General features: G+C 36.0%; 1 protein-coding gene across 4 annotated transcripts in view; it reads right to left on the reverse strand.

Moving 5' to 3' along the window:
- Positions 1 to 18,962, reverse strand: part of RAD21L1 (RAD21 cohesin complex component like 1) — a 35,626-nt gene that overhangs the window by 6,341 nt on the left and 10,323 nt on the right. The window contains exons 6-14 of one of the 4 annotated variants that reach the window (XR_652425.4): positions 16,855 to 17,025; positions 15,662 to 15,757; positions 14,637 to 14,750; positions 12,230 to 12,456; positions 11,879 to 11,978; positions 10,903 to 11,027; positions 8,765 to 8,860; positions 6,338 to 6,427; positions 1,012 to 1,291 (exon numbers count right to left, since the gene is read on the reverse strand). Coding sequence is in view for 3 of the 4 variants with exons in the window: in XM_009216421.4 (XP_009214685.2) it covers positions 1,103 to 1,291; positions 6,338 to 6,427; positions 8,765 to 8,860; positions 10,903 to 11,027; positions 11,879 to 11,978; positions 12,230 to 12,456; positions 14,637 to 14,750; positions 15,662 to 15,757; positions 16,855 to 17,025 (1,208 nt within the window). In the remaining variant the exon portion in view is untranslated. Of the gene's footprint in view, positions 1 to 843; positions 1,292 to 6,337; positions 6,428 to 8,764; positions 8,861 to 10,902; positions 11,028 to 11,878; positions 11,979 to 12,229; positions 12,457 to 14,636; positions 14,751 to 15,661; positions 15,758 to 16,854; positions 17,026 to 18,962 lie in introns of those variants that run through there. The other 3 variants (XM_017944936.3, XM_009216421.4, XM_017944937.3) reach the window with 3 other exon arrangements.

Below are 18,962 nucleotides of genomic sequence, written 5' to 3' on the forward strand. Positions count from 1 at the left end.
AGATTTAGTTTTGCTGACACATTAATGGTGATTATAATACTCATTAAATAGTAAATAAAAAGGTTAAATGACCTATAAATAGACTAAAACCCACACAGGTAATTTAAAGCAAAGATGAGCTTTGTAACTCTTCAATTTTAAAATGTTGGATTAAAAACCATAGCATTAGGTCAAATCAAGGATGATATGCATTGCAATCAAATAAACTGTCTGTGTAGAAATAAGGAAGTTTTCATCATTAACCCCACAAAATTCAAGTAAATACTCCAATGTAAAATAGCCTTTTAAGAAACATCTTTGAATGTTTGTCAAAAACATATAGCATTTTAAAAATGCATCCTAAATGTATGCTAAATGCAACATTCAAGTCAGGGAAATGATAAATGCTATATATTCAAATCAGCTAAGTTAAAAAAATTACTTAACTGGCTGCGCAGTGGCTCAAGCCTGTAATCCCAGCACTTTGCGAGGCCGAGACGAGCGGATCACGAGGTCAGGAAATCGAGACCATCCTGGCTAACACGGTGAAACCCCGTCTCTACTAAAAGAATACAAAAAACTAGCTGGGCGAGGTGGCGGGCACCTGTAGTCCCAGCTACTCGAGAGGCTGAAGCAGGAGAATGGCATAAACCCGGGAGGCAGAGCTTGCAGTGAGCTGAGATCTGGCCACTACACTCCAGCCTGGGTGACAGAGCGAGACTCTGTCTCAAAAAAAAAAAAAAAAAAAAAAAAAAATTACTTAGCTATAATTAAGTATTTCTGAGCCAGGTATGGTGGCATGTGCCTGTAGTCCCAGCTATTCAGGAGGCTGAGGCAGGAGAATCACTTGAGCCCAGAGTTCAAGTCTAGCCTGGGCAACATAGTGAGGCCTTTGTCCTTAAAAAAACAAAAAACAAAACAAAACAGAATTTAAAGTATTTCTTTGTAAGCATGTAGGTTTCCAATTCTAGCTATGATTATTCTGAACTACAGAGAGGAAATAGGTCAGCCTATCTATGAAATGGATCAGACCTTCAGCTGCTTCCAGATGGCTTCTGCATTAAACGGAACAATCTACACAGAAATTCCAGTGATGACATAAATCTATATGTCTGGGTTTCCTTCACATGTTATAAAACATTGGTCCCATTGTAGCTATAATATCTGCATAGGGAGCACTCTGGCTCAGCTCGATAGCCCGCTGTTTTCTTAGGACAAGAAAGCTATAAAATTTGGCAGCTGCTTGTTTTCGGTCGCTATTTCTACAGAGCTTCATCAGACTAAAGGACTGCATTCCCATCTTGTTAGATTCCTGGGAAAATAGTTAGAAAAGAAAAAAGAAAAGGGAAACAAGATCATTAGAAGTAAAGCCAGCTATAAATGCATAATGAACAACAAAATATTAACATTTTGGATAAATGACTATAAAATCCTTAAGTGGAAAAAGGGAAATGACTCCTTAGTAAACATAAAAACAAAACAAGTCACTGTACACAAGCTTGGTTCATGAAGAACACACATGCAAAAGAATTCTAAAGTGTTATACAAATTTTTAATGTATTATACAAATGTTAGACCTTTTTAAAATGGATGTTAACATAAATGGCTCCTGTGGAAAGGGCAATTAGTCTATATTTGCAGAGACAAAAAAAAAAAAAATTCCACAGGACTTTGGGAGGCTTCAAATACAGTGAAAATGATCAGCCTATCAGTCTTCTTCTACTTAAAGGTACTAGTGTTGGTGTTGACTATAAACAACTCTAGTTTCAGTGTCAGGGGATTATGACTATGTAAACAACTCCCAATTTCTTTGCACAGATTAAAAAGATGTCGGATTCACTATATGACATCTGTGTACCTACTGAAAATAATTGAGGTACAATAAAGTATTTTAATTACGGATGAAGATAATTCTTTTCATGAAGACTAAGATTTGGAATCAGATTCCTAGAGAAGTATAATTTTTTAGTTAGAAATACTGCAGTGTGGCCAGGTGTGGTGGCTCACGCCTGTAATCCTTTGGGAGGCCAAGGAGGGCGGAGCACTTGAAGTCAGGAATTCCAGACCAGTCTAGCAAACACGGTGGAACCTTGTCTGTACTAAAAATACAAAAATGAGCTGGGCATGGTGGCATGTGCCTGTAATCCCAGCTATTTGGGAGGCTAAGGCAGGAGAATCGCTTGAAACCGGGAGGAAGAGGTTGCAGTGAGCCGAGATCACACCACTGCACTCTAGCATGGGTGATGTGAGACCCCATCTCAAAAAAAGAAAAAAAAAAAAAAAAAAAAAAGAAACACTGTAGTGAATACTGGCCAATGTCCCTAGGAGCATCATACTCCTTGGATAGTTGTGAAGCATATTTAGAAATACCATATACAAGGTTTTGCTTGTCTATAACATTCAACAAATTAATAAATTAAATACATTATTATACTTTATCTTAACCAAAGGTGTAGCCCAGGGTGAGTAACCTTTCAAAGATGGCATATCCAGCCTACATTTATTCCCTGCCTTGAGAGAAAAGATGAGAATTGGATGGCTTTTTCCTCCCAGGAGAGAATAAGGACAGCTTTTTCAATTTCAAGAATTCTCTTGAAAAACCCTAAAGGGACAAATATGCAAGATTAAACATAAGTGTTTATTTGTGTTCCCTTCAGAAACCTTTCTGAAATGAAGGTAAAGAAAGAAAAAGTGACAAAGGAAGGAGACAAAGACAAAGAAAGTGGAAGACATAACTGACTTAGTAGAGTAGAGACAACTGAATCCTAAATGCTGGCAGCAGGGAAGCCAGCAAAAAGCAAGCCGATCTGAGTGAGATACCTTGGAAAAGCTCAGGAATTGGAGACACCAGTGTATCATAAACTGGAGAGAGGGATTAAGCTGAAAATAGGAGAATTCCTTGAGAATCTACTTAGGAACAGTTAGCCCTTCTGTCCACTCCACCACCTCACAGAATCAGAGACCACTACTCACATAGTAGAAGGTGTGACGTTGCCCTTCTGGAGATACCAAGCATTGAGGCTTTGGACTTAAGGCAGTAGCGCTGTGGATGGTGAAGTGTCATACCACAAACAGTGGGATTAAGGGAAATTCTACACTCTGAACAGTGAGATAACCAGCCTCTCCTTTATCTCCTTTTGGTTCCTGAGCTACTGGCATCGTGCTTACATGTCCTACGCAGTAGACTTAAAGATTACTCTGGAAAAGCCAACTATTCTAAGGGAGAACAAAACCCAGTTACATAATACAATCTGGGGAAGGTGAGGGGTGCCACCCAATGACCTCAGTATAAAGACCGTAAGTCTACAAGCCTTCATGCGTATATAACCTCCAATCAGTTTTTTGGTGTCTCCATCTTAAATAAAAACAGATAATCCTAGGATCTACAAGATATTTGAGTAAAATCTCTAATATTAAACAGCAAAAAGGAATGCATTCAAGAACATCACTAAGGAAAGATAATGCAGGGAGCAGAAGTGCAATCTCTGAAGTTAAGAAGTTTTTCATTGTATCCATGAAAAATGGCTAGGATAATAGTGAGAGGAAGCAGATCAGTGGTTGCTTGGGAATGGAGGTGCCAGTTGGAGGTATGCAAATGAGGGATTCACAAGGGACACAAGGAAACTTTTTCTGGTTTGAGATATGTTTACTCCTTGATTGTGGTGAAGGTTTTACAGTTGTATGCATATGTCAAGACTTATCTAATGCATACTTTAAATAGAAATAGTTTACTGCATGTTAATAATATCTCAACAAAGCTGCTTAAAAACCTAATTAAATAATTAAATAAAAATATCGTGATGCTATAAAACAAAAGGTTAGTAAACAAGAAAAAAACTCCTGGAAAACAAAAAGGTGAAAGCAGATATAAAAATTCAGTGAAGTCTAGAAGACAAAGTTGAAGAAATCTAGAGAGTAGAAAAACACAAATAAAAGGAAATTAATATAGAGGATAAAAGATGTTTTTAAAATTAAAGGAGCAGTTCAGGACGTCCAACATCTGACCCATTGGCCCTTCAGGAAGATAAATAACAAGGAAATTGAGGCCAGGAGTTTGAAACCAGCCTGAGCAACACAGTGGGACCTTGACTCTATGAAAAACTTTAAAAAATAACAGTAATAAGAAGAAAGTTCAAGAAATTTTTTAAAATTTTCTAAAACTCAGGAACATGAAATTTCCATATAAAAGAACACACTACACGGTAAGCACAACAAGTGAAAGAAAAGAAAACCCAAAGCACATCATGAAATTCCAGAGTGCCAGGGATAATAATATTAATAATAAAAGATCAAAAGCTTCCAGAAAGAAAATAAAGATTTCTTACAAAGGATCACCAACTAAGGCAACATCTGACCTCTCAATAACATCACAAGAATCTTGGCAATGTTACAAAGCCTTCAACATCTGAGAGAAATATATTTTCAACTTATGTCTAGAGACAGTCACGTTAAAGGTAAAAGAAATGCTCAGGCTGGTATGGAGGGTCTCTATCTCTTATGAACTATTTATCTCAGGAAATCATGAAAGGATGTTAATCACCAAAAAATTTAAGATAAAGGAAGATCAAAGCACCCAAAACCACAGAGGAAATAATACATACAGGAAAGAGGCAAATTCTCATGTTTATGACAAAGCAATATCCCAAGACAAAAACTATGGAGCAGACCTAAAGAGCAACTAGTTTGTATCAATCAGAACAAGAGGATGGTGAACCCCCAGAGAGATACCTTTAAGGAAAAAAAAAGGAACTGATGGATCACTTGATAAGAGATATTATAAAATATTATAAAACCATAAAAATGGTATTTTTGTCAGAGTTTGGTCATATTGTCTGAGCTTGGAAAAGTAATTAAAATGGGTTTATAGACTAAGCAAATGAAAAAAAATGAGGTAATGATTAACTTGAAAATAGCCTAATGACAAAACAATCATAAACTTGACAAGAAATGTAATCACGCTATGAAGCTTCAATGTAAACTAATTTTTATATAGTATTTATGGCAGCAGCTGCTAGTTGTCCTTTAATTTCCATTCTCTTCTTCTATAGTAACGGAATTATTAGCTGGGACTAAGCTTACCAAATAAAGACTACATTTCCCAGCTAGATGCGGTAATGTGATTAAGTGCTGGTCAATGAAGCGTTAAAAGTTATAAAATTTCTGGCCGGGCGCGGTGGCTTATGCCTGTAATCCCAGCACTTTGGGAGCCCGAGGCAGGGGGATCACGAGGTCAGGAGATCGAGACCATGGTGAAACCCCGTTTCTACTAAAAATACAAAAAATTAGCTGGGCGCGGTGGTGGGCGCCCGTAGTCCCAGCTACTCGGGAGGCTGAGGCAGGAGAATGGCGTGAACCCGGGAGGCGGAGCTTGCAGTGAGTAGAGATCGCACCACTGCACTTCAGCCTGGGCGACAGAGCGAGACTCCGTCTCAAAAAAAAAATTAAAAAAAAAAAAAAGTGATAAAATTTCTGGGTTGTACAGTTAAAGGAAACCTTGCTGCTGATTGGAGTACAGACCTGGTGGGTAGTTAGCCATTTTGGATCTTGAGAAGACAAGGGAAACCTGGGTCCCTGACAACTTTGTGAGCATAGCTGCCATACCAGATTGAACCTTTACCTGAGAGATAAACAAACTTCTATCTTTTTTAAGGCATTAATATTTTGGCTTCCTGTCACAATCAAACCTGCATCATAACTATTACAAATATAACACTGTAAACACATAACACTATGCTAAAAGTATAGTAGGGAGGGGAAGGTAACTAAGTTAAACTTTTGTTTTCTGTCAGAAGAATTCAGTAAAGTTTAAAGCTGAAATACCAAGAAAGAGCACTAAAAGCATGTTTATTAAGAATATAGATATAAATACTAAAAGAAGCAGCTTAATGTAGTTGCTTCTGGTGAGCAGGACTTAGGAGGGGTAGGACAAAGGCCTTTCTGTCTTTTCAGCCTTATTGCATGGTGCTATGGAACTTTTAAAATAATATGCATGTATTATTTTGATAAAAATATAAATTAAATTCAAAAATTATCTGAGCTGTCACTCTTGAACTGCTATCAACTAAGTTTCATGTTGAGAATTAGTTGGTATCCTGCTAAAAATGAGAATGGGACACAGAATAGATAGATATCTAAGGGTATGAGTGTGGGTAAGAAGTTGATTAGAATATGCAGGCACCAAAACCAAACTTCTATATTTAGCCCTGGGTATACTACTGAAAATCATCGCACTCCAGTGGGATGTGGCCTCAAAAAAATAAGGAAAATTACTGCGTTTTCATTAATATCTAGAAGCTTGAAGTCAGTATTTACTTATTTTTTAAAATAAAAATAGGGTTGACAAACCCTAGCATCTTACCCGTAAACGATTTAACAACTGAAGTATTCTTCGATTCCATCTTTCTGTCTCAATATTTTCTTCATTCCTCAATGACTCCTGTTTGAATGACTGATAAATAAAATATTTAATTTAAGCAAATTTTACTAAACGCTTACTATTCACCAATCATAGTGTTAGCTTCTACAAGAAACACAATTATTACAATGGGTCCTGCCAAATAAAGAGCTTATAGTCTTTATTATTTATAAAGAGAATAAGGCTAACATACAAATATAAACCACCTTTGCACAATTATACCTATACTCTCCAGGGTGTCTTCTGATAAGAGGCTCCAAAATAGGAGATTCTGCCATCTTTATTGGTAATGTGCCCAGGGCCTTTCAGTTACTTTGAAAAGTAAAATTAGCAAAGACAACAACTTTTGCCTAGGGCTATCCTAGTTCTGGTCAATCTGAACTCAGTTGACAGGAGTAAACATACAGCTATTTCTGCATTGTAAAGACCTTTATCTGAACTTACCTGGTAAGGGAAGCTCTAAACATAACTGCTGTCTAGTAGTTTGTGTACAATTGGGTTAGAAATCTTTCAGATTTCGAGATGCCTTGTCCAAAAAAGATTAACCCACTGCCTGATTGTCTGTCATTGTTATCTAAATAAATTCTTTTTTTTTTTTTTTTTTTTGGTATTTAAGTCTTAACCACTTTCAGAAATACCTCAATATTTAAAAATGGTAAAGTTGAAATTCTTTGCAAGAATTTATTCTAATCCCTTACAAACTAACACCTTATGATATTAGAGCAGAAACTGGGCATATGAAAGGTGTTCATGAATCTGATAAAAGAGTAGGCTTACAGGGGGTTGGGGGAAGGGAAGTGGCACAAATCTGGCCTACTTTATAATTTTTCCTAAGCTAATTCTGACCATGCATCCCAAAAGCGTCTGTGTCACTCTCATCACATGTCCACCGTTTGTCTAGCCTTCATGTATAGGAGCCCAGACACTTGCTAAAAGTGCTTTCAATTTCATAGACTCCAAGACAATTACAGAAAGCACCAGAATATTCTGCATGACATTTTAAATCATGTGAGGCTAAAGGGACTCTTTGACTCAGCCTGGGAACTACTCAGTCCCCATTTCCACCAACTATACCAGCTTCCTGGGCCTGCCTATGCTATATGCTTTCTTATATCCCAAAGAGACTAATTTGAAAATATGGTCACTTTATTCTGGAGAGTTTTCCAAATCCCTTCAGCTACAATTTATGATTATTTTCTGGTCTGTCCTTGGATAAATGAGGACACCCACTTATTAATGTTTATTTTATTGTTAAATAAACAAATGCAGTTTTTGAAATGTAAAAACCTCTTTGTTAAAGGTCCATGAGACTCTCGCTTCACCTATAATGCACAACTAAACTAACCAGAGAAAGGCTCAGAAGAAATAGTCTGTGCATTCTGCTAAAGCCTGTCTACTTGATCTATCTGGACACCCTACAGCTGAATCTATTGTGTAGAAAGCCCAGTGGATTATTAAAACAGCTGAACTTGTGCTGTGTTGTGGTTTGCTTGACCATGTATGAAAATAACCTGCATCTATAAAAGCAAAGCGAATAGCAAGAATGAATCAACCACTTCTGGCTCAGCTGTTTGGATACTTAAGGTAAAAAGTTCAGGTAATTTATTCTGCCCTAGATTATCTAGAGAATTCGGTCTCTTTTCCTTTTATGAAAAACAATCAAATAGTCTTGGAACTCATTATATAGATAATTTTATAGAAACAAATTAATATCAGGCTTACTGGGTGTTTTTATATTATTTACTAAAAAACTTTTACTAAAATTCTTTACAATCTTAAAAATGTTTTCAGTACGCTGGGACAAGACCAGAGAAATAAGACAGTTAACAAGCAGGGAGTCAGGTAAATCAGACTTGACTTCTGTCTTTGCTATTGACATGTGGCCCTCTGACTACCAGATGATTTTGTTTCAAATTTCCAGAACCCTTGTATAGATAAAAGCCTCATGCCACATAATGTTAAAGGAAAAATTTCCTACAATTTTTGTTGTAAATAAGATAAAATTTCAAATGCCTTAGGCCATACTCTTAATATAGTTCTGTTTCTCTAGAAATGTTATACCAATAATTTAAAACAGTGATTCTCAACATTTTAAATCCTGTCACTACTTTTGATAAGCACAAAAATCTCACATTTTCCCTTAAAAGTATTTGAAGTTTCAAAAGAAATTAAAGAAAGACAAAAAATCAGAGCAATTCAGAATATTTTATCAAACTATTCACAAACATCTCTGTTGTAATCACAAATTTAAATTATAAATTCAGAGAGTAACATGACAGCTTTAAAAGTCAAGTTTCAGATAAATAAGGTGTTAAAAATATTTAGGAATGAAGTTTTTAAGAACATCCCCAAGACTATACATATATTTACCAATTCAACTGGACTACATTCAATTTCTCGTGCAAATAAGTCATTCGTTAAAGATGATTCCTCAGCAGCTAAAGACACCATTTCAACAATATCCTGCTGAAGCAAATTAGGGAAAGTTAGGTAAATCTGACAGTGGTTATACAGGAACAATCTAATTTTGTTAAATGCTTTAACCATGTGAATGCTCATTTCTCAAACTAATTTAAAATACTACCCACATTCTCAAAATATTATCTCTGAAATATCCCAGATAGGCAGTCTTTGACTTAAATGTTACTGTTTTCCATATGCTTCCCATAAAGGAAGAACTTGCATGCCCCTTCCCTCCTTGTTTCCTATCCTTTTCCTTTCTTTTTCCCTCTCTACTGCAGGCCTCACATTAAAAGTCTCTACTGCTGTGCTACTGAGACCACTTTGCTTTGAAGCAGTTTATCTAGCCCCACTCCCCTAACTCTATTCTCATGCCAATACCAGGTGGCAGAGGAAAGAGATCTGCAATAGGCAAGCAGAGAGGGAGTGAGAGTGAGGAAAGGGATATTAATATCCCTACTGAGGACCATGATAGGATTCCTGCCACCACTGCTGGAGCTGTCACGGGCAAAAGGGAAGAAGGACCTGTCTGCTGGAAGGGGAGTGAAGACATAAAGGAAGAAAGAAAAAGAGACAGCCAGAAATTTCCTAGTCCCTATCATCTCCTTCCCTTCTCATTGCTATAGAAGCTGTCAATCCCTTTTCATCTTCAACCTGTCTCTAAGCTTCATTCCCCAGGTGTCCTCCCCAGTCTTGGCTAAGGGCCTCCTCTAAGATAGTTTACTTGCTTTTTAACTCAGTTTTAAAAACTGTTAGTAAACATAAGGAGTTACATTTTATTCTTTAATAAACATGTTTGTGAAGCCTTGTTTTTCTCTTTCAATTTCTATGAATATTCAATCTTTCTGATACTCTCAATTTTGCAGTTATGATATATAAAAATTCTGTTTTATGAAAATTTGAAAATGATTCATCAGAATCAATATTTTCTTGTCCCTTCTTGTTCTTGTGCTCCCATGCTTGACTATATTTCTCATTTGTTAACCATTTTTGGAAGCAAAATAAGAGTAGAATTGAAAAAGCATAAACATAGGGTAAAGGAGTAAAGGTTCAAAAAAACTGGTACATCAATCTCTCTTCTCTCTACTTCAAGCCCATGGGACAATCTATCTTGTTATATCTATGATAAGTGCAGTTATATTTTCCTTCCAAAATATCATAAACTAAACAGGTTTACCTAATCATAATTTTCGGAAGGTACACTTTAAGAAATGCCTGAGCCCAAGTGAGGGAGAGAGTAGTACTGGCAACCCAGTATCTCAATATCCAGTATATTATCAAATATTTAGTAAAATACTTTCTGTTTGAATGCACTGTGAAATTGTCTTTCCTTCCAAGGGCATTCAGTTTCAACATGGGTTGACTTTGAATTCCCTGAGTGGTTATCAAAATACAGTGATAATGGAACAGATCAGAAAAACACTGGTTTATTTTTATCTGGTATGGCTATAATATTTATATTTGTACAACCAATAAAATAACAATTGAGACAATATTTCAAAGCAATTATTTCCAATTATGTTTTCAAATAGTAATGTTTTTCAAATAAAAAATTATATCTTAAAAAGTTTTTAAAATTTCATTTTGGTTATAGATCTTTAGATAAGTCTTTCAGATTCAAGGCCAAAGTAATCGGTGGGTCTAAAATATATTATTCTTAGAGATGTAAGGGTGAATTTACGATGAGAAGCAAAACTTAGGTATACTGGCTGCAGTTCTAAAACATTCCATGACACAAAGAATATGAGGCCTAGTAGGATTCTCAGCATATAACCAGGTTTACATACAGACAATCATTGATTTAACGTATCATGCAAAATACTAGTTCAGTATGAAACCACCTTATCTTGCGATTTACATCCTAAACTCCTGGAAAAATTCTGTAGAAGAAAATCATGTTTTACCCTGCTACTTAGTAAACAAATTGCAAAACAACTTAAAATGAAATATGAATATACAAATGTAAGAAAATATACCAGAGTCCCAACATTCCTTTACTATATCTGTAGAAAATAAAATATTTTTACGATTCTCTCTGGATAACTTACCTCAGTGTTAATATGTTTGTTGGTATCCTCATAAGAGCTATGCTGAGATCCACCAATCACATCCTTCCAGGTTTGAGGTTTACGTAACTCTTGCTGGGAATTTGGCTCTTGCATCATGAATGTCTCTAAATTATCAAGGAAATAAAGACAGTTTCACCAAAATATCTTTCAAACTTGAATTGTGATATGGTTGTAACAAAAGAAAACTTCTGACAGACACGTTGGGATCCAAGAATTTAGGCAAAGGATACACAAACTTTCTTATTGCTCCCAAGTCTCACATATGTATCTTCCCTTTCCTGTCTTCTGTCTCTTTATCACCTCCACTCCCCATTCTCTGCCAACCATCTCCTCTACACACACTCTCACACATTCACTCACAAGACAACATGGATAATTCAAGCCCATTGTGGTATATCGTTCAGTAGATTTAATGCCTTCAGGAAGGGTGATCAGGAAGTGGAGGCTCCCTCATCACATCAATTGGTTTTATTATTACTTTATAATTATCATGATAATAATCAGTAATTATTAATATTCCATGTGCCTTTTGGGTAGACAGAAATACCTGTCTCAAGTTAACTGTATTAAGTGCTGTTCTTATCCTTACATGACTTTTCATGTTAGTTGTTTTACATTGAAACATTATCTTGCTAGATAGAAAGATTTTCTTTTTTGAGGATTTTTGAGTACTGCCTTTGAGAGTGAAGGACGTAGAAAAAGTGATAGTAAGAATGGTTTACATAGTATATATACTTCATCTTTTTAATGAAATCTCTGGGACAAAAATTAATCCAAAATGCAGAAAAATGCAATACTGAAGTAATAATTTCATTTAAGTTCAACTACTCTTCCAGAGTTAGCATTTATACTTGAGAACATGGAATTGGATCCCATCTTCATTTTGAAATTTAAAACATCAAATTTTTGTTGCCACAACATTCCCCTCAACATCAAGAGAATTAAGAAGTCTCACCTATGATATTTTGGTTTCCCACTTCTTCCCTTACTGAATCCTTCTGTATCATTTTTCTTCCAAGTTTAAAGCCAGAGGACAGAAAGCACTTTGTAAACAACTGTAAAAATACACACTTTTGGTTTTTTTGTTTTTGCACCAGCAAAGTAATTCAAGAAAACATAAGCACATATCTAAAAAGGAAAAACTATAATTCATACACACAATCCAGAAAATTAATTCAAAATGAGGAAGTACTTCTTTGGAAGTTTAAATTCTGTTATGTATGTATGTAAAGATGTGTTTATTATTTATTTATTTATTTATTTATAACCAGACATTGCTGTCATGTAGAAGGATAGAAACTGTTACCATTTTCAGTTCAGCATGAATCAAATCCTGGGCAGCAGTTGACAGAAGTGTATCCACTCCTCCCCTCTTCTTCCACATCATCAATCTTTGGGTAGGAGGTGCAAGTTCCAAAACCATGAGGGTGTCCGCAAAGGAAGTAAGCTGTTTATGTATAACTTTGCTACTGAGCTCCTTGACAAGATCTATGAGCAATCTCCTCTTTTTACCTTTCCTTTTCTCAGCAATGTCTAAATATAAGAAATAGGCACAAATGTGATTGGTTATACAGCTTTCTAAAATCATATTGTAGACACTAAATACTTAAGAAATTTCTAAGCCAGGCACGGTGGCTCATGCCTGTAATCCTGGCACTTCAAGAGGCTGAGGTGGGCAGATTGCTTGGGCCCAGGAGTTCAAGATCAGCCTGGGCAACATGGCTAAACCCTGTCTCTACAGAAAATACAAAAATTAGCCACACATGGTAGCATGCAACTGTAAACCCAGCTACTCAGGAGGCTGAGATGGGTGGATCCCTTGAGCCTGAGTGACAGAGGCTGAAGTGAACTGAGACCACACCACTACACTCCAGACTGGGCAACAGAGCAAGACCCTATCTCCAAAAAAGAAAAGAAATTTCTACCACTGTACAACATACAGTGTTGCATTGGAAAGAAAATCCCTTCTCCCCTCTGAAAATTATGCTGAGCAACCAATAGCTGATACATTTTGTAAGGTGTTGCTTGGAAGTGCTTAGAAAGGGATCTACCTGTTAAGTGAGCAACTGAGGAAATGTGGGGAAGAGGGAATTCAACCTATCTGGAGGTTCCTTAAAATGCTTATGTAATAGGATAGCTTTCTACAATGCTAATTTGTATTTGTCCAGTGTATTTTTCCCTCTCCCACTGAAATTCATAGACATTCCAAGCAGGTTCCATAGGATTTCACTCCATTAGGGAATTTTAGCAGGCAGAAAGCAGAAGTTAAGCTTTTCTTTAGTAAAGCTCTAAAAGGGGAGAGAGGGTTAGATTTCTCAGAATGGATAAAGATCCAAGATCAATGGAACCAAAAGGTACAGGAACCTGCTTGCTGGTTGATGTGCCTCAGTAAAATCCCAGGAACGAGGCAAGATACCGGACAGGTTGGCTATGTGATGATCCCCAAGGCTACGTAAGCTGGAGCACTGGGAACTACAAATTGGTATGGCTGATAACCAGAGGTTCCCTTCCACCTTCCACCTTCTATACCCCTCCCCCAAACTCTGGAACTACATGATGGAAAGAAGACAGGGAAGCTACACAGACTGAATTTCCTGCCAGCCTAGTGAGATAGAGGCTTAGTGGTAAACTCAGTTAAAAAAAAAAAAAATGCTTTACTGTTTGCATGCCTGAGTTTATAAACTGAAATTCACATCAATTATACTACCTACAAACTAGGATGCTTCTAAATGACCTAGTTATATTAGTTATATTAGACTAGTAGTTATATTAGACTCATACTTACTACTTATCCCTAAAACATGATGTTTGAAGTTAAATGCTAGAAGGCATTGTGCCTCTCTTCTGACCCTTTTATTCTGCCTTATATTATATTCACTTGCATGATTATTTATCTTCCTAACTGGATTGTTTTCTAAGCTTCTTAAAAGCAAAAAGTGTGTGTCTTCTTTATTCCCATGCCCACCACAGAGTAATGGCTCAATACATTCCTAAATTGAACTTAGTTTAAAATTTTTCAGTTTCCCAAACTGGATACATGGTTTGAACAGGACTGAATATAATGCAAGTGATACAGAGATACAGGACAAATGAGCCCCAGAGTGGAGCTTAGCCCATCTGGGTTCTTGGCTTTGTCCAGGAAAAGAATTCAAGGGCAAGTCAGAGGTAGAAGAAAACAGCTTTACTGAATAGGCAGTGTTAAAGCTCTGGTGGTGTTACAGCTCTAGCACCGTGACTGCTGCTACAGAGCAGGGCTACCCAGTAGGCCCAGACTAGCAGCTCAGGGCAGTTTTGCAGTGATATTTATACCCACTTCTAATTGCATGCAGATTAAGGGGGCCAGTTTATGTGGGGAAGGAGTAGTAATCACTGGGTCATCGCCATGGAAAAGGGTGAATTCCCGGTGTTGCCATGGCAGCAGTAAATTGACATGGCACACTGGTGGGTGGGTCTGATTGAAAGCTCCCCCCACCCACTTTGTAACTAGTCATCATCTGGTCCGGCGTCCAACCCCCAATTCTAGAGTTGAGTCCCACTTCCTACCTCAAAAGGATCATCTAAAATTTCCTTCACGGTCTTCTCCTGTATTGTATTACAAGTGCTAGTACTAGATGGACTACGTCCTATAATATTTCAGTGATTATTCAAACATCTCAAAGTATATAAGTTAACAGTGTATTAAAAATTAAAACAAAATGATAAATGCCTCTGACCTGAAATATCAATTGGATCAAGGGTAAATCCTTCCTCTTCAGTTGATAATAATGTTGTTTCATTCATTTTTTCATTTTCAGGTACACATATACACTCTGGGTTATCTGGTTCAACTAATCAACATCCACATAAAAGAAATTGTGAAAAAAACCAGTTAGGATGCAGGCTAGAGGACTGTGTGAGAATTAAAGAGAAAGATAAACTAACTGAAGATTTATATTACTAACTGGAACATCTGAATTCTTAGAATCATTTATTTAATAGAGTTGAAGAAGCTTACAGATTATATGGTCTGGGACCCATAGTATTCAAGTGAGTCAAGTATCATCATCCCCTTTTGCACATGAGACATCTAAGGGTGGGTTAAAGTCACGCAGATGTAAAAACAGTGGTGGCAACCACAGTAAATGACTGACAAAAATTTGACTATATGTCTGCTAAAAAAAATTGTATTCTGTTAAATACTTATCAGTTGACCCATAAAAAACCATAAGTAAAATTTTATTACTTAGCTCTTTGTATTTTCCGTTTCTACTATTGTTTTTAGAAAGCAAATATAACATCAAAAATTGTGGCTAATCAAAAATGGGGCTAATTGTACTTTTAATTCTTAAGAAAAATCGGACTAAAATACCTCAAATCATCTGAGGTACTGCCATATGAATTTCAAGTAGGGAAAATAGCCTCAATTTATAATTTCTCTCAAATTGTATGTAGATTATCAAACGACACTAGTTAATAAATTTTCTTACTATGTACCATGTACTATTTTAATAATTCAAAAGCACAATATTTTGGCAGAGCACTCTCATGCTAAACCCAATCCTGGCTAAATACCCTTCAATGTACCTTTCTCAGAATCCAATTTCCTATTTTATATTGTCTACAGTCAGATTAACAGAGTCTGAAGGACATTGTTCTTTGTCTCTCACTATACTATATTGCTACTTAAATTCAGAAGTTCTGAGGCTTAATTTAAACATTAGTACCCATTACTTTCTCATAAAGGAAAATTTCAACCTACCTGCTAAACTACTGGGAGGCTCAGGAGGCAGGGAAATTTCTCTGTTCAAATGTATGTCTTCTAACAGGATATTCTGATCATCTTGCAACAGATTGTCTTGAAAAACACAATGAATACTTTTTTCATACAGATGGGAATCTGTCATTTGTTCACTAAACATTTATTAATGTTACTTTATGCATTTCATTGTAAAGGAATAACTAGATTTTTAATGTAAACTAGAGAATTTTAAAAAAGATTTGATAGGAACAGTCAATAAACAATCTTTAAAACATGTGCATTTTGGCTGGGCGCAGTGGCTCGCTCCTGTAATCCCAGCCCTTTGGGAGGCTGAGGCGGGTGGATCACCTGAGGTCAGGAGTTCGAGACCAGCCTGACCAACATGGTGAAACCCCATCTCTACTAAAAATAGAAAAAAAAGTTAGCTAGGCGTTGTGGTAGGCACCTGTAATCCCAGCTATTCAGGAGGCTGAGGCAGGAGAATCACTTGAACCCACATGGCGGAGGTTGCAGTGAGCCGAGATGGTGCCATTGACTCCAGCCTGGGTGACACAGCAAGGCTCCATCTCAATAATAATAAGAAGAAGAATAAATAAAACATGTGCATTTGGACTTCTCAGTTTTTGTCTATCCGATTTCTATGACTATTTTATAAGGTGAAATAGTCTATATTAAGAGTAAAACAAATAAAACTGATAAAATAAAGAAGGCAATAAATTGGTAGAGGCCTTGAGGATAGGTAGAAGTATTTGATACAGTAAGTCATGGGGACCCAAGGCACTTAAGCAGATTAATATAAATATAAAATAATAATATAAAATTCTAGAAAAATACCTTAGCTGCCCCACAATGTATGTTAAAGAAAACAATGTTTTCCAGTACATAGTCTAGTATATTTTATAAGGAATATACTAACCTCACTCTCTTCCCTCCAAGAATTAGGAATTTGTAAAAATAAAAACAAGCAGTAGTTCATAACCTCTATAGAAAATATATTTAAACAGATGGCTATTTACTTAGGCCTAGCCTAAATGTTTAAACATGCCATAGACTTTGAAAACTTGTATGAAAAATGTATTGACCTATGTAACACAAAAACATATTTGAAATTTTACATTGATATAATAAATCTAATACATTGTAGTAATTTGATTAAAATAAATGTTTTATTTCTACATGACCAGATAGCATACCAATCATTTCTCCTGCAGCTCCTTCATCTCCAAACCCATCTCCACTGTCATAGAACAGAGATCTTTCTCCAGTGAGGCTTCCAGAACTATGTTCAATTAAAGGACCACTGGAATTCAGTAATATGTTGTCATCAAAGAAGCTATGTCTTCTGAGAATTTCAGATTCCTCCCCTAAATAAATATATATCATTAATACTAATTCATAGAAACACAGAATTTTACAGTTAGAAGGAAATTCAGATATCATCTAGCATAATCTTGTCATCCAACACCTCAATTTACAGATGAAGAAAATAGCTGAAAGACTTACTTGAATTAGTCAACTAAAGTCACTCAGTTAATCAGTAGAGACTGGATTTTTAGTCTAATGACCTTTCAAATACAATGGAAAAAAATGCCAAAATATTACATAGAGTTTATAGTTGTGATATAATTTAATAACTTCCTAAGGTAAAAGTACTATGGAAAATAATTTCTTCTATTTTAGGTAAGTAAGTTCTGCTTGACCAAGTATATTTCATAGTATTTCAAGGACAATTGCTTGTATTGTTCATGCATAGTGGAGGTTTGGAAAATAAGGAACATGTCAGTCATCTTAGGAAATGGAAACATAGGTAAGATATTAAAGAATGGGCTTACAACATTCATTCAATAGAAATTGAATATGCTGGGGGTAGTGATACAGGCCTGCAAAAAAAAAAAAAAAAAAAAAAAAAAAAAAAACCATCAGCTAACAATAACTGAGTGTTTATAGTATGTATTATATTATGTAATAGAAGATACTATTATAATTCTCATTGCACAGATGAGGTAACACAGGCACAGAAAGGTTTTGTAACTTGCACACAGTCACAATATAATAAACAACAGTGTCAGGATCTGAATCCAGCTCTGATTCCAAAGCCTACATCCTGACAATCACAACACTACACTGACAGTTCCAGGGGACCAGAAGTCAGCTCTTGACCAGAAATCAGTTATTTCCCTCTCTTGGATTTGAATCTCTAGGTCCAGGAGTCTGAAATCCCAGAGGTCCAAGGTTAGTCTTCTCCTCCCTCTAACAACCCATGTTAGTGTTAGACAGTAAAGAAAATCATGAAGTATTACCCATACTGAAAATTCTTCTATAGACTTAAATCTTCTAGAATGGAAGAGCAGAAAAAAACAACTATCATGACAATGGATTAAAGAATTGCTCAGAAAAAAAAGACTAAATTACTTTTTAAAAAACTAAGAATATATTCACATCATCCAGGTACAGCTTGATAGCTCCCAAAGGAAAAGCCAGCATTGGTCAGAGAATAAGACTTATGAAGACACTATATTCTCAGCATTGAACATCACAAGAATCTCAGATTACACAAAATACATAAAAGAAATAATCATTGCCTTTGATCTTATATTACAATCTAGAATAAGATGGATTAATTTTAAATATTTCTTAGAGGACATTAGGTTTGAAGCAGTTTTTAAAGAAGAGAAAAATCACATATTGGTGAAGATTAAAGGAAGGAGTAAGGGAAATAACCATATGATGTTGTCAGTTATATCCCAACTTTACAAATGGGGCAGTAAGGCTGAGAGAGGTTAGGCAATTTGCCCAATATCACACAGAAAATCAATAGAGAAAGTTCAGATTCAAACCAAAATCTGTCCATTTACTAAGAACATGTTCTTCCCACCTTTTAAAATTGTAAAGGAAGATACAGAAATGTGAACAACTAAATTGTACTGGTTGGGTGGCAAGACACTAGACTTGCTAGACTAGAGCAAAAAGTCCACATTAACAGGAAAACAAATAAAGTTGATGAAATAAAGAAGGTGATAAATTGGCAGAGGCCTTGAGTATAGATAGAGGTATATCATACAGTAAGTCACAGGGACCCAAGGCACTTAAGCAGAGGAATGTGATATATCGAAAATGGAATTTAAAGACAATTGCTCTTACAAAGGCATAAAAAATGTGGGAAGAGACTGGAGGAAGATTTGTAGAAGGTATTGCAATACTCCAGGTCTTTGGTACTGGTGAACTATATCAGTGGCTAAGGAAATAGAAAAAAGATCTGAGATATTTCAGAATTAACGAACAAACAAACAACTCAGCACTA

This window comes from Papio anubis, chromosome 16, assembly GCF_008728515.1.
Source record: "Papio anubis isolate 15944 chromosome 16, Panubis1.0, whole genome shotgun sequence".
Classification (NCBI taxonomy): Eukaryota; Metazoa; Chordata; class Mammalia; order Primates; family Cercopithecidae; genus Papio; species Papio anubis.